Source organism: Lepidochelys kempii, chromosome 4 (genome assembly GCF_965140265.1).
Source record: "Lepidochelys kempii isolate rLepKem1 chromosome 4, rLepKem1.hap2, whole genome shotgun sequence".
Lineage (NCBI taxonomy): Eukaryota > Metazoa > Chordata > Testudines > Cheloniidae > Lepidochelys > Lepidochelys kempii.
In genome coordinates, this window is record NC_133259.1 from 30112114 (window position 1) to 30139374 (window position 27261).

The 27261-nt window shown below is 39.7% G+C and overlaps 2 protein-coding genes across 24 annotated transcripts in view; one reads left to right on the top strand and one right to left on the bottom strand.

The window, feature by feature from the left end:
- The window catches only part of NPNT (nephronectin), a 103854-nt gene extending 83156 nt beyond the window's left edge, over window positions 1-20698 (top strand). For 5 of the 6 annotated variants that reach the window (XM_073340844.1, XM_073340840.1, XM_073340841.1 and 2 more), the window contains 4 exons: window positions 9874-9969; window positions 10321-10419; window positions 15869-16125; window positions 17775-20698. In XM_073340844.1, coding sequence (XP_073196945.1) covers window positions 9874-9969; window positions 10321-10419; window positions 15869-16125; window positions 17775-17870 — 548 coding nt within the window. In that variant the 3' untranslated portion in view covers window positions 17871-20698. The remainder of the gene's footprint in view (window positions 1-9873; window positions 9970-10320; window positions 10420-15868; window positions 16126-17774) is intronic. The other variant, XM_073340846.1, reaches the window with a different exon arrangement.
- The window catches only part of TBCK (TBC1 domain containing kinase), a 281017-nt gene that overhangs the window by 24370 nt on the left and 229386 nt on the right, over window positions 1-27261 (bottom strand). For 14 of the 18 annotated variants that reach the window (XR_012158526.1, XR_012158524.1, XR_012158514.1 and 11 more), the window contains 5 exons: window positions 26588-26637; window positions 24661-24905; window positions 23781-23938; window positions 22132-22206; window positions 20010-20068 (listed from right to left, as the gene is read on the bottom strand). The gene's annotated coding sequence lies outside the window, so the exon portion shown is untranslated. Of the gene's footprint in view, window positions 1-1604; window positions 1801-20009; window positions 20069-22131; window positions 22222-23780; window positions 23939-24660; window positions 24906-26587; window positions 26638-27261 lie in introns of those variants that run through there. The other 4 variants (XR_012158509.1, XR_012158520.1, XR_012158519.1 and 1 more) reach the window with 4 other exon arrangements.

Here is a 27261-nt window from a genome sequence, read left to right on the forward strand (position 1 = left end):
AGCCTCCCCACTGAATGTAATGCAGGACTGAACTGAGTGTAGTAAACTATTTCCAGGAACTGTGCTGGCTTTGTTAGACTAGTTCCTCCTCAGTACATGGCTGAGGGCTCACAATAATACTGCAGTGGGGCAGTCATAAAAAATGGGAAACAGGGAGATGTGGTGCTTTGTGGCACAGGCTAGGGGGCAGTACTGGGCATATTGTCCAATTGTTCAATCCTGTTCTGTCTTTGTCTGATAGCAGCTTTTAAATTTGGACCTTCAGGCTGGTTTATTCCCTGGGGTGGGTAGCCATTGCTGATCGAGGGAGATTGTGAGTTGGCTTTCTAGCTGTGCATGCACTACCTAAAGGGCTTGAGGAAGTAACTTCTTCAGTATAATATCTCCTTGTTTCCAACAGTTAGTGCTGCAGCTGAATGATAGCTTAATGTTGCAAATGATGGCCCTTTCTGGGAGCTCAGCTGACCACCACCAAAAGGTGGGTGACGTTTTTGGTATATTATACTTGGATGGGAGGAAGGGGCTTCAGTAGGTGGCAGGATATGGGGCACACAGTGAAGGAGAGTGATGCCTCAGCACCATTCGACTATATCCAGCAATGAATTCATGGTGCCTCAGCATATTACTGATCAGATCAGCAAAGACAATGTGCCTGGTAATATTCTTGTAGAAAACAAACATACATTTCAGGTTGTTTTCTTTTTTTTCCCTTCATTTATTTTTCCTAAATCTATTCTCAGCCATGTCTCTGCTTCTCTGGCTTCCTGCCCCATATATGAGGTGAAATTCTCTGAAATATCCCTAGCAAAATGTCCCTGAATCCGTTGCTTAGCACGGTCATTTGGACCACTGTAATTTTCATTAGTCTCCTAAATGATGACAGAGATCACCGACTGGTGTAGGTTAGACTGATATTTAGATAATGTGGTCGTTTTTTGGAAAGGTTTTAGATTACTTTGGTATTTTACTCATTTACCAGTATTTACTACAGGACTAAAAAAAGGACTATCTCACCGTCAGAAACAAAACAAGACAGTAGTTTGGGTTTTGTTCATGAACTTGCTATTCTTGTCTTCTGAACCACTTTGTCAGATGAGGCAATGGCATCTGGCAGCAAGGTTAATCTTTTCCTGATATTGACACAGCGTGAATGAAAACTTGCTGGAATGTAGCACGGGGTTAATATTCAGCTATTTAGGATCTGATCCAGAGCCCACTGAAGTATGTAGGCATCTTTCCGTTGACTAAAATGGACTTTGGATAAGGCTCTTAATGAACAGACTTTATTAGTTTTTAAGGTTGAGATTTTCAAAGCCACCTAAAAGATTTGGATATTCAATTCCCATTTTTATAAAAAAGCTTGTTTTATATTAATGAATTTTTGGGGCCCTCTTCTTAAGACTGAAAAGGCCTTAGAAGGTGCAGCAAGTATGGTTATGTAATCCTTTAATCTATTTAAATGAGACAGTGCTAAAGGTAATGAATGTAGACCCTCAGCCACTGATGTCAGTGGAGTTACATTATTTGGATTAGTTTGGCCCAATTATTCTGATACCTTTTAAAAATGAGTTTGGCTTTATGTTTTTTATGAAAATAGATGTTTTATTGTTATGTGGCATCTGGAGCTGAGTCATAGGGCCTGAATCCTTTACATAATGGGTAAATCACATACTTCCAAAATTCTTCCATGCAATTTTCTGTTCACACCCGATTCTTTCAAGCTTGTGCTTGCTGTTTATGATGGTCTATCTGTGACTCATACTGATTGTATAGCCATTGTTCATCTTCTAGATCTGTTTGCTGAAAGAAAAGCAGTTCAATTTTTGAAGAGATTTAACAGGACATGTCTTGTCTTGTATAAACGTAGAATTGTTCAAAGTGCACGTCAATATAAGTAACAAGAGTTAGGTTAAAGAAGTTAGTGGACATTATACCTGCCTGAAGAATACAGAATTGGGCTCTACTTGAATTAGGGCCATGTTGCCCTCTCCTACGTACAATGGTACACAAGAATGGGAGAGACTGCAAGAGTTTTCCCAAAATCATCATGTTCCTCTCCACCCAAAAGCCTGCAGACCTTCCAGGCTCTCAAGAAATCTGCCAGAAGCACAAAGCTGTCCACGAAGAGACTCTCTGTCCCCCAGATGCTTGCTAATATGCAATACAGCTGCACTGCCAGTTATGACTACCAGCAGCTGCCACTGGAAACCCTCCGTAAAGAGTTTTGCTTAGCAGGGGGCGTTCCCTAAGCGAAAGTTAATGTGGCCTCAGGTTGCAGAATTTTAGGTTACACACCATGGGCAGGTAGGGTGGCTTGTGGTGGGGTAAGATGATGTACATCTCCTCCAGTCTGACCTCTGCCCCTTCCCCTCTCCCCCCTCCTGCCTCAACCCCAGACACACCAATCTCCTCTCCTGCTTGGAGCAAAATAGGAAAGTGCTGTCAAAGTGGTTCAGGGACCGAGGGCCATGATCTAGCCCCTGACTGTTTAGCTTTCTTTTAGCTATTTCTAATATATGTGAGCACTGGAGACCTCGTAACTGTTCCTCTTTTTATTTTTTAATTTTTTGAATTAAGAGTTTAACCACATTTAATTTGCTTTAAGTATGGAACTTTCATATCTATTTCTCAATTACATTTATTGGCAAATGGGAATTGCATGCATAATTGCTCCAGTATGGAATCAGCTATGTTTAAACTGCATTATATTTTATTATTTTAGTATTATTAATAACGATATGAAGCTGTGCTTCAGTTCTCAATTTCTTTTTTGTTATTGAAATTGCCAAAAAACTGAGGTGGCCATAATCATGAATAACCCCAAAATATACTCACCATACCTCAGCTTCCCAAATTTAGCCATTGGTGAACAGATTAGAGAAGTAACAAGACTTTTTCAAGATTAAAAGGCAGCGTGAGAATCAGTCTTATGTATCTGGTAAAAAAATATCTCCCCTCTCTTCCCATCCCTTTATGAAGAACTTTACTCAATAACTTGAGGAATGCTGTAAAATTAGTGTATTGGCTCACCCAACTATGTACTTCTACTACACAGCCTCCTTGAGAAATACCATTCAGTGTATATAGTTCATGGAATCTTCTAAGAAGAAGTCAAGTTTATATTTAACAATCTTATCTAACAGTTGAAGTAAAGTGAAAACTACACTGATATGCTAAGTAAAGTACACACGAAAGGTTTGGAAAGCTGACAAGAAATAATTGTGGCAAATTCTTTCTCCCAGGATCTCCACTCAGCATACGTAGCGGTCTTAGGAAAGAAGAGTACACATGGACCATGTTAAGATTCCTGTGTCTTGTATGGTAGCTCCCTTGTTTGCTGGATATGAATGCACATTCCTTTCATTAGAGTGCAGCACTGAAAAGCATTTTTAAAGCATTCTCAAGGTCGTGAAATTAACATTAGAAGGGATCTTTTGGAAGAAGTTTTGGAGAAATCTTTATCTGGGGCCCTAAATTATACATAGTTCTATTAAATTTGCTATACATGAATGTTCATGTCTATATGGTAAACAGGGACTGGAAGTGGAATTTCATTTAGTGACTTGGGGACCACTTTGCCCTGTAAAGCTAGAAAACCTGTGTTAGGGTCAGGAAACTATCATCTCACATGTGAGATTTCCTGCAATTCATTCTGCAAGTGGGGTGGGCAAAATGATAAGGGTCTCCATGTAGCAGGCAGTGGGCATGACTCTCCTAACCTTGGAAGGCACAAAGATCTGCCAGAATGTCCTACAGCTCTCAGGGCACCTGCATAACTCAGGGACATCAGAAAATACTCTCCATTCCCTCCCATGGGAACATGGCTATTGCAGAGTCTTACTGCCATGGACTGCTGGCCAGTCTCCCTAAACTGCTGCCCTGAGGTAGGGGGAGGAGGGGTTACAATGTGTGGAAGAAAAGCTGCAAAAGATAATGCTAACAGGGTGAACTTTGTTATGTTAAATGGTTACAGTTTATCAAAATAGGACAGGGAGTTCACCAATACTGGTCCTGGGTACTGATAGCATGGGATGAAGTGACACTGCATCATATTGGCTGATGGGGCAAGCTCAGGGAAGTGAATGGGAACAAGATAATAAATGTATCTGAAAAGAGAGTTTCCCTGAACTGACCCATTGCAATTGTAACCAACAATCAGCAGGTGCATAAGATCTAGAAGTTTGTAGGCAATGTGCTTGTATTCTCAAATCCCTCCCCACTATACATCCCTTTATAGAGTGCTAGGAAAGAAGAGGGAAATTACAGGGCCATTCAGTTGCCCTTGGATTCTGGCTAGCAGAGGAAAGATGGTAGGATGATAAGAACATATTGGGTCAGACAAAATCATACATTGAGTCCAATATCCTGTCTTCTGACAGTGGCCGACGCCAGATGCTTCAGAGGGAGTGAACAGAACAGAGCAATGTATTGAGTGATCCATCCTCTGTCGTCCACTCTCAGCTTTTGGCAATCAGAGGCTGGGGTTGTGTCCCTGACCATCTTGACTAATAGCCATTGATGGACCTATTCTGCATGAATTTATCTAACTCTTTTTTTGAACCCAGTTATACCTTTGGCCTTCACAACATCCCCCTGGTAATAGTTCTACAAGTTTACTGTGCACTTCGTGAAGTACCTCCTTATGGCTGTTTTAAACCTGCTGCCTATTAATTCATTGTGTGACCCCTGTTTCATGTGTATGTAATGGGGTAAATATACTTCTTTATTCACTTGCTCCACACCATTCATAATTTATTGACCTCTATTATATTCCCCCTTAGTCAGCTCTTTTTCAAGCTGAAAAGTCCCAGTCTTTTTTAATCTCTCCTCATATGGAAACGCTCATGGAAAATTTCTCTTATAAGATGTCAGTGCTGCTCCATCCACTGGTGTGAAGCCCAATGAACTTCCAAGACAGGCCCCAGCTCCTGAGTCTGAATAGCACATAAAATGGATCTCTGGCTGCCAAAGCAAATTTGCAGTTTTTATTCAATTGCATTTTCTTGAAAATTTATTTTTCACTATTCATCCAACTCTAGTTCTATACTACTTTGTCACTGGACTTTCAGCAGACTCCCTCTTTGATAGTTACTTATTCTGTTTTATTTCATTTAAAAACACTTCTGTGGTATCTTTCAAACTGATTCACTTCTGATTGTAATGCTCTGTGTAGCGATTAGAATTTTTTAATACAAATTCTTAAAAATCCTTAATGGGAATTTTACTGCCAATTGATAAGTCCCTGATTCAACAAAAATCCATCACACTAGTCACATGCTTCAAGTTAGGCAGGTGCTTAAGCACCTAACTGAAATGGATCTTAAACCTTTTGTGTAGGCATTACTGCTAAACTTGCCTATCTGAGAGACCATCTCTTTCCCGGTGTCCTACTGCCATAGCTCCAGTAGGAAGAGGAGTTCAAGCTGGATCACCCTCATTATAAAAGAAGAGCAGGGTATTCTCAGTGAGGGCCCCAGGACTCTGAAACTTGCTCCCCTCTTTGGTCTGAAATAGCCTGTACTCAATAACATGGGCATGCTGCAAATGCCATTTGTTGGATAGGGTTTTGGGGAAGGAGTAGGTCTTTGTTTACAACAGGGGCTCAGAGTCTTTTCTGGAGCTTTTCCATTTTGGTTTGTTGGCTTGCTGAGGTTAATGATTATCTCCATTTGTATATTAGACTTACACTAACCGCGCAATAGCATAAATATTAACTATTTTCAGGGTATGTAGAGCTTTTATATGGGCTTTTTTCTAATGTTAAAGCTAAAGAAAATTAATGTATAAGCAAAACAGATGTTAAAAACAAAATAGCGAAAACTATTATTAAAAATGATGTATTGCGCTATAGATGAAAAGGCCAAATTCTAATACTCTGCTCTGCAAACGGTCACACTGAAGTCATTGGGACTGTTTGTGAAGGAGGTGCTGTTCAGCATGAGTGAGAGTATAAGAACATGACCTACATTACTTTACAAATGGACAGACACATTCCTAATGCTAAAGAATTTACAATGGAAGAAAATAATAAGAAAAATAACTGTTCTTAAAGATGACCGAAATATAAAGGAAAATATCCAGTGTACTGCAGAATTTTTTTTAACCTTTTGTTTGATTAATAGACAAGGTGGGTGAGGTAATATCTTTTATTGGACCAACTTCTGTTGGTGAGAGAGACAAGCTTTAGTGCTTACACAGAGCTCTTCTTTAGACCTGGGAAAGGTACTCAGAGTGTCACAGCTAAATACAAGGTGGAACAGATTGATTAGCATAAGGAGTTAACATGTTGCAAGTGACCATTCAAGGTGAAGTGGGCAGCTGACACCTCTGCAGTCACAAAAGAAAGGTGGGTTAGTGGGTTCTAGGAATTTGTAATGAGACATAAATCTAGTGTCTTTATTGAGTTCATGATTTTTAGTGTATAACAAAATTATGAATTTACACTCCCAGGGCTGTCTTTTGAAGGTGTTGTGCAGGTTTCCTTTGAAGATGAGGACTGAGAGGTCAGATATGGTGTGATTGTTTTGTGAAAAGTATTTGTCCACAAGTGATATGGTGTTTTTGTCTTTTATTTTTCTGTGAGAGTTCATGCAAGAGTGTAGTGATTGTCTCATTTCACCCACACAATTGTTACTGGGCCATTTATTGCACTAGATGAGGTATATCACCTGTGATCGGTATGTGTAGAACCCATGTGTTGTGATCGATCATCGTAATCGTGGAGATATGTCTGCAGGTTTTATGTCTCTTTTTATGGCAGGGTCTAGTGCCCCTTTGAGTTCGTGGGTCCTGGTGCGTGCGGAGCTTGCTTGATTATTAACATACATGAATGTTGCATACAAGGATTAAAAATATCTTATTCATAACATGTAATTTGTTACCGTTAAAGGACGTATTTGTGTTTGGTCAAGCTCTTATCATTACCTGGTTATTTTGTTCAAATTCCAAAAGTTGTAATCATATATTATAAAAACTATTTGATCCTGATTTAAGATTCTGTTTATATTACTGAGTGTTTTCCAGTTCCCTGGATTTGACAGGTTAGAGTACACATTCAACAGTGTTATTTACACATTGCTTCCAGTGCAAAAAAGACTCTGGATAAAAAGTGTTTTCTTCCTCAGTTTGGGTGTGATTTAATAGAAATAACCATATTAATTTCTGGTCAGAATCTTAAATCACCTAAATTTATCTTTATTTTCAGTCATCTAAAAAGCCTATTGGTACAGTTTAGAAGTTATTTTAAAACTGAATTGCGAGCATGCATCTTGTTCTTATTTTATGTTTTGATGGCATGAATAATTAAATAAAACCATAAATATTCTAAGCACCACAGGGAGCTTTAATATCTGAGGACAAGTCTGAAATGCATTGCTACTGTCATCAATGATGTGCTATATGTGTGGCTGGAAGAGGAATTTTCAATTCAGCTGTAACGAGTGCAATAATCTAGTTAGCTACAGCTTACAGCTGTCCTTCAGACACAACATTTGTGTACTGTATCTGGAGACCTAAATTTGGCACACAGATGTGGTTAGAAGAATGCTACAGAATATCTTGAGTCAAGGCAGCACTGAGAACCTTTAGTATAATAAGGGTCCCTGGAACTGTCTGGAATTTCAAGGTCAGTGTATTTAAGTGGCAGTGTAAGTAAGTAACAGTCATTGCAGCCATTCTATATTCTGCAAATATGAATCCCTCCAGGGCCTTTTTAATTTCAAGGAGTCCTGTCTTTTACAAGTTTCATAGTCAAAGAATCCCTCATGGGCAAAGGCATTATTTCCTTTCTGTGTAGTTGTTACACAGCTGAGCGCAGCAACTGGGGCACAGAGCCTGTATTATAGCGACAGCTATGTTTATGGTTGAATTCCAGCTTCCATTCTAAATTCCCCCTTTTTAACTGCTCCTAACTTTCTCACACACATCTCTTTATGGCTGAAATTATCAATGCTCTCTGCCCAGATATTTTTTTGGAAAGTTTCAGAAAAATACCTCTCGCCATTTTTGAGTCCTTCATGCCGGGGGAAGAGGGGAAGTCAATGAGGCATTTGGCTCTAGAGCAGTGGAGAGTCAGGTAACTGGAGGAGATAGGACAAGGGTGTAGTGAAGGCAAAGAGTATGGCAGGGGTTGAGATGTGCATAAAATGAGACACAAGGGTGATGCAGGAACGGATATCCCGAGTTCCTACGATTCACACTGTAGTGACATCTGTTACCTGACCATTGTGTGTGTCTTGCCAGGTGTGCAGGCTGGAGCTGCACTCTCTCTCCTGCTCCAGTTGTGCTGGAAGTCCTTAAGCAGGAAGGCTGCCTGCCTATCCCGCCCCTTCTCTCTCCCTTGTGCCTGAGGATGAGACCTGGAGACATTTGGCTCATGCTGCCTTGCAGTGTTTGAGAAAACGGAGGCAAATGGCACATTAAAGAGAAATGTGTGGCACTTGGGAGGCCTGTGATTATAATTTGTATTGTAGTAGAGCAGAGACCAGTGCCCCATGACAGGTACTGTACAAACACAGAATAGGCAGTCCCCACCCCCAAAGAATTTAGTCTGGCACTTAATATTCTTTAGTGAGGCCTTGCAACATCCTTATTGGGTAGGCAAAATAAAATGTGGAGAGGATAAGTGACTTGTCCAAGATCACAAAGCAAGGCAGTGGTATTGGGGTCAGTGTTCAGAGGGGTTCTGATGCTCCTAGTTGGGGGTTAATCCTTCTTCCCTCCTCCTCCTCCCAGGTGCACATGGTACTTAGCTCTCAGGGTTGGGAAGCACCAAATCAAGAGGTTGTGACATCGTCCTTTGGAAATGCCACGTCTCCTGCATTGGAACTGAATGATATGCAGCCTTGGGAAAGGGAGGAGAGGAGGCTAAGGAGGTCCTCGGCGACTGGGTGATGGGTGGGAGGAGCTACCTCCTTAGCCACCCATCACCCAGTCCCAGAGCACCTCCTTAGCCTCCTCTCCTCCCTTTTGCCAGATTGCACATCATTCAGTTCCACAGGCAGCAGCAGTGGGGGAGAGGGACTGGGAGCAAGTTGCTATGTTACTTATTTGTCCAGTGTTCCTCAATGTCCCATTCTTGAGCAGTACTCAGCATGTGTATTAAGTGAAATTCTGGTAAATAGAAGACCTGGCTCTATTATTTTGCTACATTAAACTAGGTTTTTGCATAGAATAAATTTAACCAATAGTGCAAAGGAGGACAAAAAGCACAGAGGCAGAAGCCTGGATTTTTTGGTAGACTTACTCAACTGAAATACATCTGACTTCACATTTTCTCTTTTGCATGCTCAATTATCTCTTCAGATTACTGTTTGATCCTCAGGCAGCAGTATTGTAAACCGTATCACCTATTCCAAAATATAATCCTGATCTTCATCATTTAGGGATTGTCAAATTTTATTCTAATCTTTTGTAGTGAGATGGTTCAATGTCTAATTGTGTGTTTCTAAATGCTAGTCAGGTGCATGGGGTATTATTGCAGATTCTCACATGTGTGACATCAGACTCCTCTTACCATCAGTGAAAGTTGGATCCAGAACCTTTGAGACGCTGACTTGGTGCTGATGATGCTTTAGCAGAGAGTACATTTGATTGTTTTATTTATTTGAAAATGTATTTGCAGAGAAAATCCTATTTTAAGGACAGAATTTTTTTGAATCACCTTTTACAGAGCTCAGATAAATGTTCCAGCATAAATCACTGAGGCGGGAAGTTTATGAATCTTCATGTGAAATGTAATTAAATATAATGAATTCATCAAGAAGAGCCTAAGCCTGAGGCTTTCTCTCTGCCTTTAATAAAAGATAAGGAAGTAGGTCATTGACTACTTTTATCTACCTCATTCATTTCCTTAAAAATTACTTTCTCTTACAGTACCACGACAGCCTGGAGTGAGCAATAATCTATTTGAAATATTTGAAATTGAAAGAGGGATTAGTGCGGATGAGGATGAAGCGAACGATGATCCAGGTACTTATCAAGTTTTCTATTCAGGATAGAGTTTTGCAGGATACCTGCATATCAGCTGTTTTTATACCATCTGTGTTTTAACTTTGTCCCGTCAACTAATTGGTCTCATTCTTTTTACAAACATGGATTTTATTAACACAGGTTTGTGCTCTAAATAGTATCTTAAGTGATACTGTTATTTGCCTAGTACTTGTTAATATTGCTGGAGCTTCTTTTTGCATGGCTCAATATATTGCACTTTATTTTTTGTAAGGCTTGTAAATTCTATCCAGTCAAAAAGTGGGTCAGTCGTCCACCAGCCCTAAGGATCAAGAACTGTTATGATGTGTCTTTCTGGTCTGTTTTTTGCAGGTATCCTGGTGCACAGCTGTAACTTTGATAGTGGTCTGTGTGGATGGATCAAAGATAAAGATGATGATTTGCACTGGGAACCATTTAGAGATCCATCAGGTAGAATAACTTTGTCTAGTCACACCTGTTTTAGTTTAAGAACCCAAGCTTGCTCCCTTTGAAGTTGGTGACAGAGCTCCCATTACATTTAATCTGAGCAGAAGGAAATTCTCAAAACTTTGCTAATTTACAGTAGTTTAAGAAATGGCCTACAACTCAATGGTTTTAGGACCTGCTCCTGCTCACATTAAATGTAGGGGGGGGAGGCTGCTACCAAAATTTAATGGAACTACACCAACATATTTCAACTGGGGAGCTGGCTCTTTGTTAGCCTGTATCCTTTAAATAGGAATGTTTATGAAGGAACAGTAAAGTGTTTTCCCTATTCAATTAAGGAGGAAAGAATAGAACTTAGAATGTGGCCCAATTTATTTTATCCTATTTGAAGTAAAATTTATAGTTCGAAGGTATGAGGAGATATTTTTAAAATTGCCATTCCACCATAATTATTTGTATGGTAATACTAAAATTGTGGGCAAAGCTGGAAATAATTTTGGCTCTACTGTACAAAGCTCTGTTTCTACCTTAACATTCTCAAGTCAGAGCAAAGTTTACAGAAATCCAGTATAAAATATTACAAAAGTATGTACACAAGAAAACTGTTTTAGTAAAAAGGGAAGGAGGGTAGATTTTTACTATATATGATTTTTCAAAATCTGCAGCGTACATCTTGGGTAGCAAAAAGGGACCTTGGAATATTGAGCTGAATGGAACAAAAAAGGGCACTAATGAACCATGTCACAAATCACAGGCTCTTTCTGGATCCCAATTGGTATTCACTCAGGGCAGTGAACCACGGCATACTGACACACCTCAGAAAATCTGCTCTCTTTACAAAAAGAATACAGTGAGTTTAGACAAAAAAACAAGGCTGGAAGCTAGTCAATTTTTGCCACCAAATCTGTCTCCACATAGTATTGAGAGCTATACGGTGAAATTCTGTTTTAAACATACAGTCCTGAACATGCCTTCCCCTTCAGCCCTCTCACCAAAGGGATGGAGATTAAACACACTCCTTTAGCTCTCCATTAGACCCTATGGGATTACATCATAGACAGAATGCCTTGTGATTGGATTGTAGACACTGAAAAGAAATGCATTCCCCAGTTGTAAAATACTATGAGTTAAATCATAGCCTCAGTGTGGGTGGGAGGGTGCAGGAAGTCCTTTCCTCCAGCACTACAATAGAGGCATCCTCATCTGATGGAGTCAGGCCAGGGCCATCATCCTTGAAGGGTGGCTGCACTGGGGGCAGTACTGATTAAAACTGTTCAACAGGTGTAGCAAGGAGCATGATCTCCACACTTCCCCTCCAGGCTTGTATGGGTATTATGCCTTCCAGACACTTTATATGGTGCCCCTAAGCACTACTCCTTTCTCATGTGGCTCCGAAAAGACATAATTTAGCATGACATACAGATAAGGTTTAAGATGCTTGTGTCCTCGAACAAAGTGTGGCCTACAATGAGTTTTTGATTATAAAGTGCATGAATTTTGTTTACTCAAGGGTTGTTTTGAAAAGCATCAGTTTAAAAAATATCACTTGGCTAGCTGGCTAGAACTCTTATATATATATATATATATATTTTTTACCAGTTACATTCTATGTTCCCCAGCTTCATACACATACACTGCTGCTACTTATAAACTGTTAAAACCAACCAAACAAAACCCCAGTTATTTCACAGATTTATTCTTGCAACTGGCCAATTGTTTGTTGGCTTTCAAAAGCCCTGATATTTAGTTGTTTTTTTAAAGTGGTTTGTCAAAAGCTGCATTTTAAAGGTGCTATGCTATTTCTTCAGGTTTACCTTGTATGTAGAAAACAGGTGAAGGTCTACACACACACACTCTATGAAGTTAATTATCATAGAATGTCAGGAGGTCATCTAGTCTAACCCCCTGCTCAAAGCAGGACCAATCCCCAACTAAATCATCCCAGCCAGGGCTTTGTCAAGCCTGACCTTAAAAATATCTAAGGAAGGAGATTCCACCACCTTCCTAGTGAAAAAGTTTTTCCTAATATCCAACCTAAACCTACCCCACTGCAACTTGAGACCATTACTCCTCGTTCTGTCATCTGCTACCACAGTCTAGATCCATCCTCTTTAGAACCCCCTTTCAGGTAGTTGAAAGTAACTATCAAATCCCCCCCCAGCATTCTTCTCTTCTGCAGACTAAACAATCCCAGTTCCCTCAGCCTTTCCTCATAAGTCATGTGTTCCAGTCCCCTAATCATTTCTGTTGCCCTCTGCTGGACGCTTTCCAATTTTTTCACATCCTTCTTGTAGTGTCCCCTTGGGGCACTCTGCTTGATACCGGCTGCCAACTAGACATGGAGCCATTGATCACTACCCATTGAGCCCGACAATCTAGCCAACTTTCTATCCATCTTATAGTCCATTCATCCAGCCCATACTACTTTAACTTGCTGGCAAGAATACTGTGAGAGACCGTGTCAAAAGCTTTGCTAAAGTCAAGGAATAACACGTCTACTGCTTTCCCCTCATCCACAGAGCCAGTTATCTCGTCATCATTAAATGTTTTCCTACTGATTTAGATAAATCTGTGCAACTCTCTAGAGTGGATGCAGTTCTACTGGTTTAAAGTGTTTGTACTAATATAATAAGCACCTTTATCCTGGTATAACTGTGTCCATGCTAGACAGTCATACTGAACTAACAGAAATTTTTCTACCAATTTTATTGTACAGTTCCAAAAACGATATGTAGACAAAGCATAGCATTTTTTTAAGTAGATTGTACTGCATGACTGTTCCTGTCTGAATAGCCAATTCAGCAATGCATTTAAGCATGTGATTTGTCTCATAGAAGTCAATGGAATTCAGGCAGATGCTTAACTTTAAACATATGCTTAAATGCTTTGCTGAAGATTATAGACTTTTTTTTCTTGTAATTCAATTGTTTGCTTTGTTTTGGCACATCGTTAAAATCACATTCATATTTTCTTGCAAAGAAATGATTTTTAAAGAAAATCATTATAGCTTTGCTTAGAACAAACATTTATGCAACATTAATGATCAAACTCAACAAGAAACATTCAAGTCTAGTTTGACTAAAACTGCGACTAAACTTCATAGTAAAAGGTTGAACTATTATAATTAAGTAAATTCTGTATCTCTCTACAATATGGAAAAAATAGTAAATCAGAAATGTTCCATGAAATGTGAGCTGTTGAAGTCTGAGAGCCTGAAAATGCTAAGACCTTTAAAGTGAATTTTGACATTCTGCTGTGATATCAAAGCTGTTTGTTTTATGGTTAGAACATGGAGTTCTCAGTTGGATATTATTGTTTTGTAATTTTTTTCTAGTAATTTCAGATTTGTAAAAAAATTGTGTTCCCTCCCCCTATCCTAGGGTCCCATTCCAACTTTGAAACCCTGCTCTAGCTTTAATCAGTTCAAATTTTTTAAAAAAATCCTCTTGGTATGGTTATGGGATTTTTAGAAGAGCTAAAATCTCATTTATCACAGTTTAGCAGTCTACATAAAAAGGAGCACTAGAAGAATTTGTTGGGATTACATGTTTGATTTTGGCTTTTACAAATGTCCTGCCATGAGGTCTTCTAGTTTTCATTTATTGCATTATATTTATGTGCAGGTATCTCTCACTAAAGGAATGGGGATATTAATGGGTTTTTGAATGACGTTTGTGACGGGTTGGGTCACAGAAACCACCTTCGGACTGCCACTTTATGTGCGGAGACTACCTCAACGCCTGTTTTCCCTGGCAGCTTGGGACTTCAGTGCCCTGCCTGGTTGTGGCAGACATGCTAGCCTGCTACAAACACAGACCCAGGTCTGAACCACATCCTCCAAAAGCTGAAGCTTAACTGAAAACAGTTTAAGAAGTGCTCCTGTCTCCAACACCCAGATACCCAGTTCCCAATGGAATCCAAACCCCAAATAAATCAATTTTACTCTATATAAAGCTTATACAGGGTAAACTCATAAATTGTTCACCCTTTATGACACTGACAGATATATGCACAGCTGTTTGCTCCCCCAAAAATTAATTACTTGCTCTGGGTTAATTAATAAGCAAAACGTGATTTTATTAAATATAAAAAGTAGGATTTAAGTGGTTCCAAGTAATAAAAGACAGAACAAAGTAAATCAAAAACCCACAAGTCTAAGCCTAATATAGTAGGAAACTAAATGCAGGTAAATCTCACCCTCAGAGATGTTCCAATAAGCTTCTTTTACAGGCTAGACTGAAGACAAAATGGAGGGATTTCCAGGGGCTTATATAGTCTCGCTCTCATGAGTGGAAACCCCTCTCTCCCCCTGTGTAGAATCACAGCTACAAGATGGAGTTTTGGAGTCACATGGGCAAATCACATGTCCATGCACGACTCAGATCTCTACAGGCCGACGCCATTGCCCACATTAGTCTGAACGTTCCCAGGAAAGTTCAGATGTGGATTGGTGTCTATCAAGGTCCATTGTTAGCTAAGTACTCCCAATTACTTGAATAACACCTTCACACTATGTTGATCAAGTGCTGCCTTAGGTGCTTCCTACAGCAAACACTTTAAATACAAGCATAGAGACAACGCTCATAACTTCAGCTATAAAAATGATACATGCATACAAATAGGATGAATACATTCAGTAGAACATAACCTTTGCAAAGATGTGTTACATGGCATATCTAGCAAAAAACATATTCCAGTTATGCCATATTTACACTCAAACATATTTCTATAAAGCATTATGGGGTGCAACGTCACAACGTTCACATGAACAGTATCATTCTAACAGAAGACTCACCGGAGAGTGCAATGAGACTTAGGCTACTCAATGCCTAAGTCATCTCTGAAAATGGGACTTGAGATTTTTCAAAAATTTTACCGTTTGTTCATAATGTAAATGTATTAATGACAGGTTTCAGAGTAGCAGCCCTGTTAGTCTGTATCCGCAAAAAGAAAAGGAGTACTTATGGCACCCTAGAGATTAACAAATTTATTTGAGCATAAGCTTTTGTGAGCTGCATGCATCCGATGAAGTGAGCTGTCGCTCATGAAAGCTTATGCTCAAATAAATGTGTTAGTCTCTAAGGTGCCAAAATTACTCCTTTTCTTTTTATGTATTAATGAGAATGCCTAAAACTTGTCATTTCATAACTGCTATCTAGAATAATATTTAGGAGGCTTAGTTTATCGTTAAGTCTTCTGAGTGAAATTTCCTATGCAGCAGTGTTGTCAAAGAGTCAATGACTTGTAACGGAAATTTAAATCTCCTCTACCACAGCTAATGCAGCACAGCAACACATTTACAACAGTGATTTCTAAGAAGTTCTGGAGTTTGAAATCCCTAAGAGACAGGAATTTGCAAGATTCATGGCACATCAAATACATGCATCTTTGTACGTGAAGGGTACTGACCTTGCTTGGAAACATTTAAAAAGAGCTGCCTTTTCTTTTGCAGGTGGACAGTATGTGACTATCTCTGAACCCAAAGGCAAAGAGGGAAAAGTAGCACGTTTGGTCCTGCCACTTGGCCAGTTAGGTCATTCAGGGGACTTGTGTCTGTCCTTTAGACATAAGGTATCTGGACTACACTCTGGTCTACTCCAAGTGTTTTTAAGAAAAAATGGTGCTCATGGACCAGCGGTTTGGGGAAGAAATGGTGGCCACGGCTGGAGACAAACGCAAATAACTTTGCAAGACTCAGGCATCAAAAGTGTAAGTATAGCTGTCTATACAGTTTTCAATATAAGAGGTTGAAGCATTGGGCTAGCATCTCCTAGGTCTAGTATCAGCCTATGTTTTATTTCTAAATAAAAGGGCCCAATTCATGCCTGGCAGTGGAGTCACACCAGGGACATATTTTTCCTCCATCATATGTAAAAATACTAAGTACCAATATAAAATATTCTGCCTGACTAAAAACTAAACAAATATAGGAGGTCACTAGAACTTGTGAACAAGGACGACAGCACCTAGAGATGGATTTATAAACACCCGCTCCTTTTCTCCTTATTCTTTTAAAAATAGTCTATTGGCTCTCAGAATAAGGCAACATCACAGCTCAGCAAACAGCCCCTTTATCACAGAAACTCCAACAACAAGATGCATTTGCAAGATTACTCATATTTTAAAATATGAGTAATGATTTTCAGTACCCTAGTTTTTGGATGCCCATCTTGACAGCCCTATGGGCTCTCCGACACTTTCTGAAAAAAAAAAAAAAGGTCTTTTTAAGGTGCCTCCAGTGGGCATCTAAAACTATTTGTTGTTTCTGAAAATTTAAGCCAATATATCCAATATACATACTGTCTTTTTGCTTGAACTTCCCTCATTAATCCAAAAGGCCTAAAGGGAATGTAGTAAACACCAGAATTATTTTACAGAATTGATAGTAGATCATGCTTTTGTATTGACTTTTTCTACATCAGTAATAAAGTCTGATTGTAGTAAAGTATTGCAAAATCCTACATGAATTTTATCTAAATTCTAGTTTTGACAGGGTCACTGTGTACATATCCTGTTGCTGGTTTTTTTTTAAGGAGCATGCATGTGTCAGGTTCTCCCATCTAAGGAGGGAATCTTGCTGGAATGTTTGATTAATTTTCAGACCATGGACAAAATAACGTTTGCTCATGTTAAAACAGTTCAGTCTTTGAGTGCAGCCGTGCAGGTGATAGATACTAGTGATTGTGGATGGATTAAAATAAACAGGCTCAGGTAGAGTTTAGTACCAGTTTGGCTTTAGGGAACATTCTACAGCATATTATTCTGCCATGGTCCTCTCACCTTATAGTCTCTTCTTCATCCTACTTTAAATTTGTTGAGCTCTCCCTCATTCAAACTAGGTGCATTTTTAGTTTAAAACACAGATACGCAGCATTTGCTATATCACGTTGTAGGAAGCCTTAGATTAGCACATTTTTGCAGAAGCTTGGAACATGTTATACAGGGGATACTATTTCTAGATCCAGCTTATAATACATCCAGTGTTCAAACTGATCAATTTGCGATGTGGAAGGGAAAATGTTTTCAAAATACTACAAAAAATAAAATGGCTCTTTAGAGGTATCTTTAAAGCAATGGATTAGATATATTTAAATCATTCCTTCCAGTAAAGAGAAGGACCACCATCTTTGGAGACAGAGATTCCTCCCTGAACACTGCTTCCATCAGTAGAGTAAGTACACTTCTATAGATCACTGGAAGTGTTTTATCCATTACAAATACCAACATCCAGGGATATGTCTCTAAGTTCCCTGAGGCTAGGACTGACCATGCTCTTGCTGGGACCCTTCAGAACAGGTAGCCATTCTTGTCAAGTTGTTTTAAGTTTACATCTGATTGTGTCTTATTTCCTTCCCCAGGTTATTTTCAAAGGTGAAAAAGGGAAGGGCAGAACCGGGGACATTGGATTAGATGATGTGAGCTTGAGGAAAGGCCGCTGCTCTGAAGAACATTAGCAACACCCCTAGACTGGCAAAGAACATATACAATTTCTCTTTCCCTTTAATCCTATTCCCATCAAGTTAAAAGAAAACTGTGGGCCAAAGTGGAAAATATGGACAGTGATCACCTAGTTAGCCCGCTTTGTGCAAATCCCAGTGAAACTCCACTTAAAATAATGCAAATTGTCTGTAAGGATGCAAACTTCAAGCCAATATTGGGTGTTTTTACTATTATTCCTTGTCCACATACTTGTGTGTTATAAAGGTACAGTGTACCATGCCTGAAAGATGCTCCTATTAAATGGGCAGGAGAGCCAAATGTGGCTAAATGTCTTCAGAAGAGATCTCCAACTCACAGTGGTAATATTAACTGCTGTTCTGTGTTTTGCCATACTGATGATAATGACACACTGATGATAAAGATATGCTGTGCGATTTGTTTGACTTCATAATCTGAAGTCAACTGAGGCCTGGACCTGAACTTTGGCTATTTTACTGCCATTAACTTTTAAAGAAGGGTGTGTTGCGTATCAAATAGCATTTACTCTGCTGTATCTATATTAACAAAAGGCTGTTATGTAGAGTAGGCACTGCATCCCTTAATATTGCTAGTACTGTGTTGTGTAAATGTGTGTGGTTACTAATGTATTTATGTTTCTTATATTTACAGAGTTCAGCTGCAAGGTAAATAGCAGCTATGCTTTCAAGCTAAAATACAGTATGTGAGCTCTGTGTGTTCTTTGACCCTCTGCTAGTGACCATTGATAAATCAGCAGTGTCCTGACATTTTCTATCGTTTGGCCCTAAATACTAGTGTGATTTTTTTCATGAGGTTATGACTGAAAACAAAGGGACAGATCCTCAGCTAGTGTGTAATTCAATGGGTTGTCATAGTACTAAGCTAGTTTACACCAGCTGATGAGCACGATGCTGCCTACTATTAACTCCCATTGATCTCCCTGGGAGCGTAGGATGCTGAGCACCTCTAAGGAGGTGCTTTTACTATCTGCAGCATTGAGCTTGTTGAAGTCAGTGGCACTTTTGCTATTGACAGGATGGGCCACAGTCTGTGCTGATAATAATTGTTACTATCTAAGCAGCACAAGTGAGTCAATTGCGCTAATGCATTGAAATATAACTGGCCACTGAATCTTGCATCTGTACAAGGTCCTTGCCAGACTGCTTAGAAAACTACAACACAACGTTTAGAGCTAAAATGTTAGTTGTAGATGGAATAAATATCTGTCAGAATATTGGGCTTTTTCTTTTAGTCATCCATTTTGGGTGTGAGAAATGTACAACTCCATGGAGAAATGTTGAATTTCTCCACTTGTCTAGCCTTTTTTAAATGAAAAAGCTTTATTATCAGCATTGAAATCAATTTTAAATTTGACAAACTTATCTTTAAGAAAGTTAGAAGCAAAGTTAATTGTTCTAGGAAGACTATTTCAAAAAGGTACAGCCAGAAGACAAAAGGCCTTATGACCTTTTAAAATAATTAAATGTAAGCTCAATGTATCATTATGTATGATCTTATAAAAGTTATTTCTGGTTTCAACAAAAACCTGTATCTAGTCTTGCACACCCTGTCCATAAGGATGACATTGCAAGACATTAAAGTCCTAATTTCAAATTCTTATTGGGACATACCTTGGGTTAGCTCATCCTAAAAGGATTAAAACATACTTTGTACCAAGATATGATTTGGTAAGACAGTTAAAACATGTTACAGCCCTTCAGGGTTCAGGTAAATTGGTTAGAATAGGGATCTATTTCATCCCCAGAAGAAAGACCCACCCAGGTTTTAATCATTTTGCAATTAGGACTGGGCATATGGAAGTTTTGTTAGTGCAGATGGTATATCACAGGTCAGTGCATTTCTTCTGCCCTTTCAACATGCAAATGTACAGGCATGTACCAATAGGTGGATCTCTGAATTTTCATTGGTCTCACAAGTAGTGAATGGACCTTTCATCAGTATTGCAGTATACAATATTATTATGCCACTATCTATGCTTGAATGGGTTAAACAAATGAACATTATAGCAAGAGGCAAGATTAATACTATAAACAGCTACATTTTCACTTTGTTGGTGTACAGCATATAATGGCTCAGCTTCCAAACCACCCCTAGTCAAAGAGTTTGTCACTCACCTCTAAAGATTACTCTGCCTGATTTGATTGACGGAGTCTACTGAATTGTCACTGGCCCCCTGCAAAAGGTTAAAAGAAGTATTTAAGGTTACTGAGCTTGTTCAGTCCACTTCCATTTTGGTAGAGGAGACAACATTTAACTTGCTCTGTTGGGTCATCTTTTTGCATGATTCTCAGTCCTCCTGCCAAAGTCCCTGATCTTGCAATGAGCTCTATGTAGGTTCACCCCTGAATCCATGCAGCATGTCACCAAAGTGAATGGCAGTTAGCAAGGATGGAGGGTTCTGCCCACATGGAGTTCATTAATTGGGGATGTAACTAACAGACTCTACAAGCTGCACTATGTTAGCAGAGAGCACCATTTTCCATACATTTCAGGCACAATTTCGGGTGTGCAGATGACTATATGAGATCTGAATATAGCCTTAAAACATCATTTATAGCTACCCATTTCCTTTATTGTTCAATAACTGCATAGCTTGTTCTAAAGAAAATCCTCCTGAAAAATCCTCTCTAAGTGTCAATGAGAAGATATTGCGCTAACCTCTAATGGAAACTGTTATCAAACGTACTGTATATCATCTTAACTGTCTTATAATTTAAGTTTTTGAAGAAATGTTAACTTTCCTCCCAAACTGACTGAAAATAAAAAGTATCTTTGTAAATTACAGGCACTGATTAACACTGGCAATTTGCATTTTTTTGGCCTTAAAGTGAGTACAACTGAAGTGATAGCTACCTGGTTATGTTTTTAATTTCCACTCACTTCAAAATCCAATAGGTGGGATTTTCAAAAAACTTGGAGTTGGTCTAAGTCTGTTCCTAGTGTAGTTTTTAGCTATTGGTAAAGCTTTAATAGGCGCGTCAACACTGATTGCCTTCAAAAATCCCATCCTGATTGTTTGAAATGTGGCCAAGCCTCCCGTGGGTTTTCATAGTCGGGTTCCTTAAGAGATCAGTCTAGACAGACATAGGGACTGAAGATTGTGATTACAAATCATGGGATGCTGGGCAGCTGATTGACTCAATTTAGCTCCAAGATAAAAATCCACACACCGAAGACGGCTTTCACCAGCAGAATCTACCTCAGACTCTATGTTCTTTCAAAGGGAGAAAACACAACAACAGTTTCTCCGTCCACCTTTGCATCTTATCGCACAAACATCAACTCCTCCAGTAGCTATCTGCCACTTGTTCCCTCCTAACTATGATGCTTTTGTACGATAATGGTCTTGGCTCCATCCAAACTCCACTGAAGTCAATTAAAAGACTCCCATTGGCTTCAATGGGCTTTGGATCAAGCTACTAGCTGACAGTGTCAACTCAAAAGCAGTTCACTCTGTTTAAAGAGTTGGTAAGTACCTGTAACTTCCACTCAATGCCTCTACAGATCAGGACAGCTATAATTCTTACAAATTAATTTTTAACATTCGTTATGAATCATGGATAAAGTCAAACATAACTTACATGGGGCATCAGACAAAATATTTTAGGTTGAATGGTACCACACTGATGACGTTGACCTTGGAGCTTATAAACTAACTAGGATGTAACAGACTTTCATTTTGGAAATATTTGCCATTGATTAATTTCATCACTTAATGTCCCTACACTTGAACACAACAAACTGTTCCAAATCTTCCTTCTGTGTTTCTCAGATGTCTGAGGGGAATTTTAGTTAACAGAGAACCACCTGGCTTTCACCAAAACCATATGTAGCAGACTTAACTCCATTTATTATTTCTGTAGGCAAGAAAACCAGACACCAGGTTACTATAAAACTCCCTTGCTCATTAAATCACATTCTCCATTACCCATTGTTGTACACCTGTGTACTGTAAGCACACAAGGCTTTTCACTGCAGTCTTTCCAGACCATAAACAATCAAAATCCACTGAGGTTTGGGTTTGTTTAAATTTGCACAGGGGTAGACTGAAAAGTTGCAAGAGGAAAACAAACATGTTAGAAGTCTGCATGACAAAGTAAAATGGCTATGGATCATGCAATTTAGTCTGGGTCAAGGTTTGGAATAAATTCTGGGCGTATCATGTATAGATAATACCCCAGAACAGCTGCTGTTACTGCAAGGAGGTGCAGCTTTACAAAGTGCATAAGTACTTACTTAAGGAACTGTCTCTCCCTGTGTGTAACACTGCTTCATGCTGTTGTAGTCCTCTGAATATATCTTTCATGGAGTCTGGGGGAGATAATGCTGTTGCACTGTTACTGTCACAGTTACAGGCTAATTGCACCTCTACCCCTCTCTCGGGCCTCAGGTCAGCACCTGGGATGGAATCATGCTATTTTCCGACTGGGCTGTAGCCCCATATATTGCAGCCGTAATTACCTCAGTAAATCTATTTTGTGTTCAATATTTGCAATTCTCTTTCCTCTGGGAGCAAAGACTGTGTGTATCCAGTAACCGAAGAGCTCTGTGTAGCTCAAAAGCTTGTCTCTTTCACCAAGTTGGTCTAATATATTACCTCATCCACCTTGTCTTAAAGCAAAGTATTTAGAACAAAAGACTTTCACAAAAATAGGTCTTAAAAACAGACTATATGTCCATCTTACCAGGTTTTAATCCATCTTCCACATGGAGATGTAGGTAGGTCCAAGCTTCCTATAGGCACTCCAAAATCGTCTAGGGTCTTGGTGGCAAACTCACAACCCACTGCACTCCCCTCTGATTTAGTGGTGGGATCTCCCACTATCTAGATCCATTGTGTTGCTTTCCTGCTTGTTTTACCAATGGCTCCCTATTAAACTAGATTAATGCATTGATTTGGGAAAGGTCATTACCCAATATATAATAACTTCTCCTCACTGACTAGGTCCCATATAGTGTTCATAAGATTACTACAGCAGATCAATATTCTTACATTATTACATACCACATCCACAATGCTAACCATTCCAACAAAGAAAAGCAAATATAACTTTTCACTGGTGATATTAATAATCTTACCCTTCCATCCCACAGTCACTTAAGTGATCTGTAATGGACGACATATAATTTCAATTTTTGTAAGTATTCCCCCTTTTGACCCAAGTGGTTAGCCAAAGCTCAGAGCCCTGTGGGTTGTTTCAGTTTTGAGGAGAAATTAATGATGAGACCATGCTCTCATTGCTCCTTTTCCCCAATATCTTCTCAGATAGTCCTTATGTTAACGCTGCCCCCCCATCCATAAGCACTAGCATCTGTGTCCAATATAAAAAGGGCTTCAAAATATAGGTAAGCTAAGCTAAGCCAGAACCAGTCACAAGGGTCTTTTTGAACTCTGAAAATACTAAGTTACATTCTGTTGAGGATTCACAGATTCCCTTTTCCCCTTACAGTTTTCTTCTATATCAGCATTTACTAGTTCCACTTTTTACTATTTGCTGCTTGTCAGAAACATTCAGCAAGTGTACATTCCCTGTTCTTTAGATCCATAAGAGCTTTAGAGTGGAGCTCACAAGGGGGACTTGGGTGCGTAACTGCCAATTTAGATGCCTCCGCATTCACAACACCCCTGCTCAGCTGCTACCTAACTCTACAGGCACCAAATGTCCCTATGTTTCTCTTCTAAAGTACCCCAAGGTGCCTAAATTTCAGCAACTGGCATGTGCACAACTAAGTCTTGCCTAAATCCTGACCAGACTAAGCACTTCTTCACCTAAGTCCCAGGGAGATTCACAATCTACACATTCCCCTGCCTATCACTCCGTCCAATAGGTGTGGTTTGAGCATTGGCCCAGAGAGAGGGACTATGACGATCACTCAGCACTTACCTAGGCAGTGGGAGACCCAGGTTCCAGTGCTCTTGTTCCAATGCAGCATCTCAGTCCTCGCCTTGTGGCTCCCAACTTCAGCAGTTCCTATTTTGATACCCCGGATCTTGGGGGAAATCGTTTTTGCCTAAAAGTCATATGTTTCACCTGGGACATATCTTTAAAGGAAATTTCCACAGACTGAATTTGTAAGACATCATTCTTGGCATTTATTACAGATATTAGCCATAATGAAATCCACACAGATTAGTCGCTCTCCCAAACCCTCTCCATTACCTCCCTTCTTGATCACTGTGGACACCCCCATTATCCTGCCTGTCACTCTAGCTCATAACCTGGGTATCATCTTCGACACAGACCTTTCCGTAAATCCTCACATCCAGGCTATGTCTTTCTTTCTGCATCCCATCTCTAGAGTTACAGCCTTTTCTATCCATCCATACGGCTAAAACTCTTGTCCTGGCTCTCATCATCTCACATCCTGATAACATCATCAATTTTCTCTCTGATCTTGACAAATGCAGTCTTGCCCTGCTCAGATCCCTTCAGAATGCTGCTGCAAAAATCATTCTACCAGCCCACGATTATGGCCATATCATCCCTCTCCTTGCATCCTCCACGACTCACCATTTTCTGTCACATAAATGAACCAGCTTGTCTTCACTTTCAAGGCCCTTTACAGAACCCTACGTATCATCTCTCATTCAACTGAACTGTCTACTCCCACAAATGATACCAGCCTCCATTGGCCACTTGTTAAATTTTCAAACAAATACTTGCGAGTTTTTTCTAATGCTGCCCCTCACACTTGGGAGGAACTCCCCATAAACATCTGCAAAGCCACCTCACTATCCTTCTTCAAATCCCTCCTTAAACTCACCTTGGTGTGATGCCCAAAAAAAGCTTGACAATGGTTTGGGTGCCTCGGTGTGGATAACACTGCCTAATATGCTGACCAATATCGTTGGATTGTTTCCTTGCACTCCATCTGTCTGTATCCATCTGCTGTTGCTTGTTGTACAGTTCGATTGTGAACTCTTTGGGGGCAGGAACCCTGTTTTTGTTCTGTGTTTGTACAGCACCTAGCACAGGGTGATCCTGGATCATGACCGGGGCTCCTAGGCACTACAGTAATACAAATAATAAATAATAATTCTTATAAAGTGGTTTAAGGGACACCATGAACGTTAAAACCATGCCTCTGTGTGAAACTGTGTTACCTCCAGTTATTACAAGTTACACTGAAGATTACTTTATCTGAAAGAGATTAGAAGTGGGAATATATTTTTTCTTTTTTTTTTTCCAGTTTACTTCGTGTATTGATTGCAATGTTTATTCTCCCCGCATATGTCACTTTCCCCTGTTTGTGTGAGTCTTTCACATAGCAACAGGGGAGAGGGTTTTTTTTGTTTTTTTTAAATAGGAACATCACAGAAGTTAGCAGGGAATTAGAGAACAGGTGTTATGTCCTTTTAATGTACAGTGAGCAGTTGCTGATGTTAATACAAAATTTCCTAACACCATGGAATATTTCAAAATGCCATGTTCTACAGCAGATGACAATTATTATATATAACGTGTCTATATAAAGTCTTGTCTTGGATTTGCTCATATGTGACTTGAGACTGGTCCCAATGAAGCCAACTGAAGTTTTTCTATTGATTTCACTAGCACAGAATACCACTTATTATTAATATTTTCTGAGCGCCTATTGACTTGAGTCCTGATTCTGAGATGCAACCAAGCTCAAGTGATTGCAGCATAGAGGGGGAAAGGGGGATTTATGCTACCTTCTAAATTATAGGGCTGCTAGCATAAACTAGCCTTGCCTCTAATTTACATTTGGCTGCAGTGCTCTCAAAGTTACCATCTGAAAGCCTGGAACAGCTGCAGTGTGGAGTATTCCACACACAAGCTTTCACTCATACAGGCGCTTAGGCCCACCCCTGTATGAGGGCTGTGTGGGAGGGCAGCTCAAGGTCATTCTTTACAGGGGAAGGGGGAAGTGGAGAGATCTAGCTGTTGTCCTGCCATTTTTGCTATTAGAACAGTGTAAGGGGGGGCCAGGATGCTACTCAGAACAGATCTTGGTATGCAGGCTATTGCCTTCAGGTCAGGTCCTTACAGCTTTGCACATGCTGTTTGTTTTGAGCTTTTTGAAGTCTTAGAGATAAACTGCTCTGAGGGACTAATTAAATTCTTTGTACTCAACTGCATATTTTAAAGTTAAGGGCCCAATCTCCCACCTGGACTCATTCCAATAATAAGCACTGTGCACGGTAGTGTTTTCAGGACCCTGCCCTAAGAATAACAACTTTTCCCTGCCTCAGGACCCACAGGATCCCATGAGTGTTTTTTTTGGCACTAGTGACCAATTTACCTCTGAGATAGCTGTTAGGCAAACAGGAATTATCTGACACAAGAAACTGAGATGTCAGGATATTTTTTCCTACTTCAGCAGTCACACCCTTCGTGCATGGAATGCTAAGGGTTTGTTGGTGTTTTTTTTTTTTTTTTTTTTAATAATTCCCAAAGTATTTTCCTAATAGCAGTGAAGGAGCAGGGCAGTCTATCAAACACACTTAGCTATTATTACGCTGCCTACACCCAAAGCCAAGAAAATTAGCCAGCTGTCAAAAACCAGCTCTTCTCTCCGTATCCTTTCTATGGTGTTTGTTTTCTCTGGGCAGGGCTGGGGGAAGCATGCAACAGCATCTGAGATCTTGATCAGGGCCATCTTTCTGCTTCTTCACAAAAAACAATCAACTGTGTACGAAGAGATACACGGTATACAGGAACAGTCTCACCTGATGGCACCGTTTGGATGTTGTCTGTTGCATCTTGGACCCTTTGTGTACTAAAAAAATAAAAATAAAATCCATGTTTACACATGGCTGATGAAATATGGTTATGGCCCAATTATGTTAAAACAATGTCTCTTCTTGCCTGTGAGGACAGCATAAAAACTTGTTACAACAGCTTTTTAAAGTTTCCAGAGTGGGTGAAATATAAGTAATTCCAAAAATGATCATCCTTCAACATAGTAAAGGACATGTGAGTAGATTTTGTGACTGTGCTGGTGGGTTTTAATTAAAAAAATTAGGTCCATGCACGTTAGGAAACTTATGTTTTAGCAGTGTTAAAATACAGATCCCTATATGAGGATAACTGGTATTCTTCTGTCCTCACAGGCAAAACAAAATATTTGTATTGCTGTACCATCTAGAAGCACCGACTGAGCTCAGAACCACACTGTGCTAGGTGGTGTTCATATATATAGTAAGAGACAGTCCCTGCCTCATAGAGCTTGCAGTCTAAATAGTCAAGACAGCTACAAAGAGTGGAAGAAAACTATTATTCCGATTTTACAGATAGGAAACTGAGGCACAAGAAGATTAAGTAACTTGCCCAAGGTCACACGGGAAGTCTTTGGCAGAGCTAGGAACAGAATGCAGACCACCTCAGTTCCAGTCCAGCACAT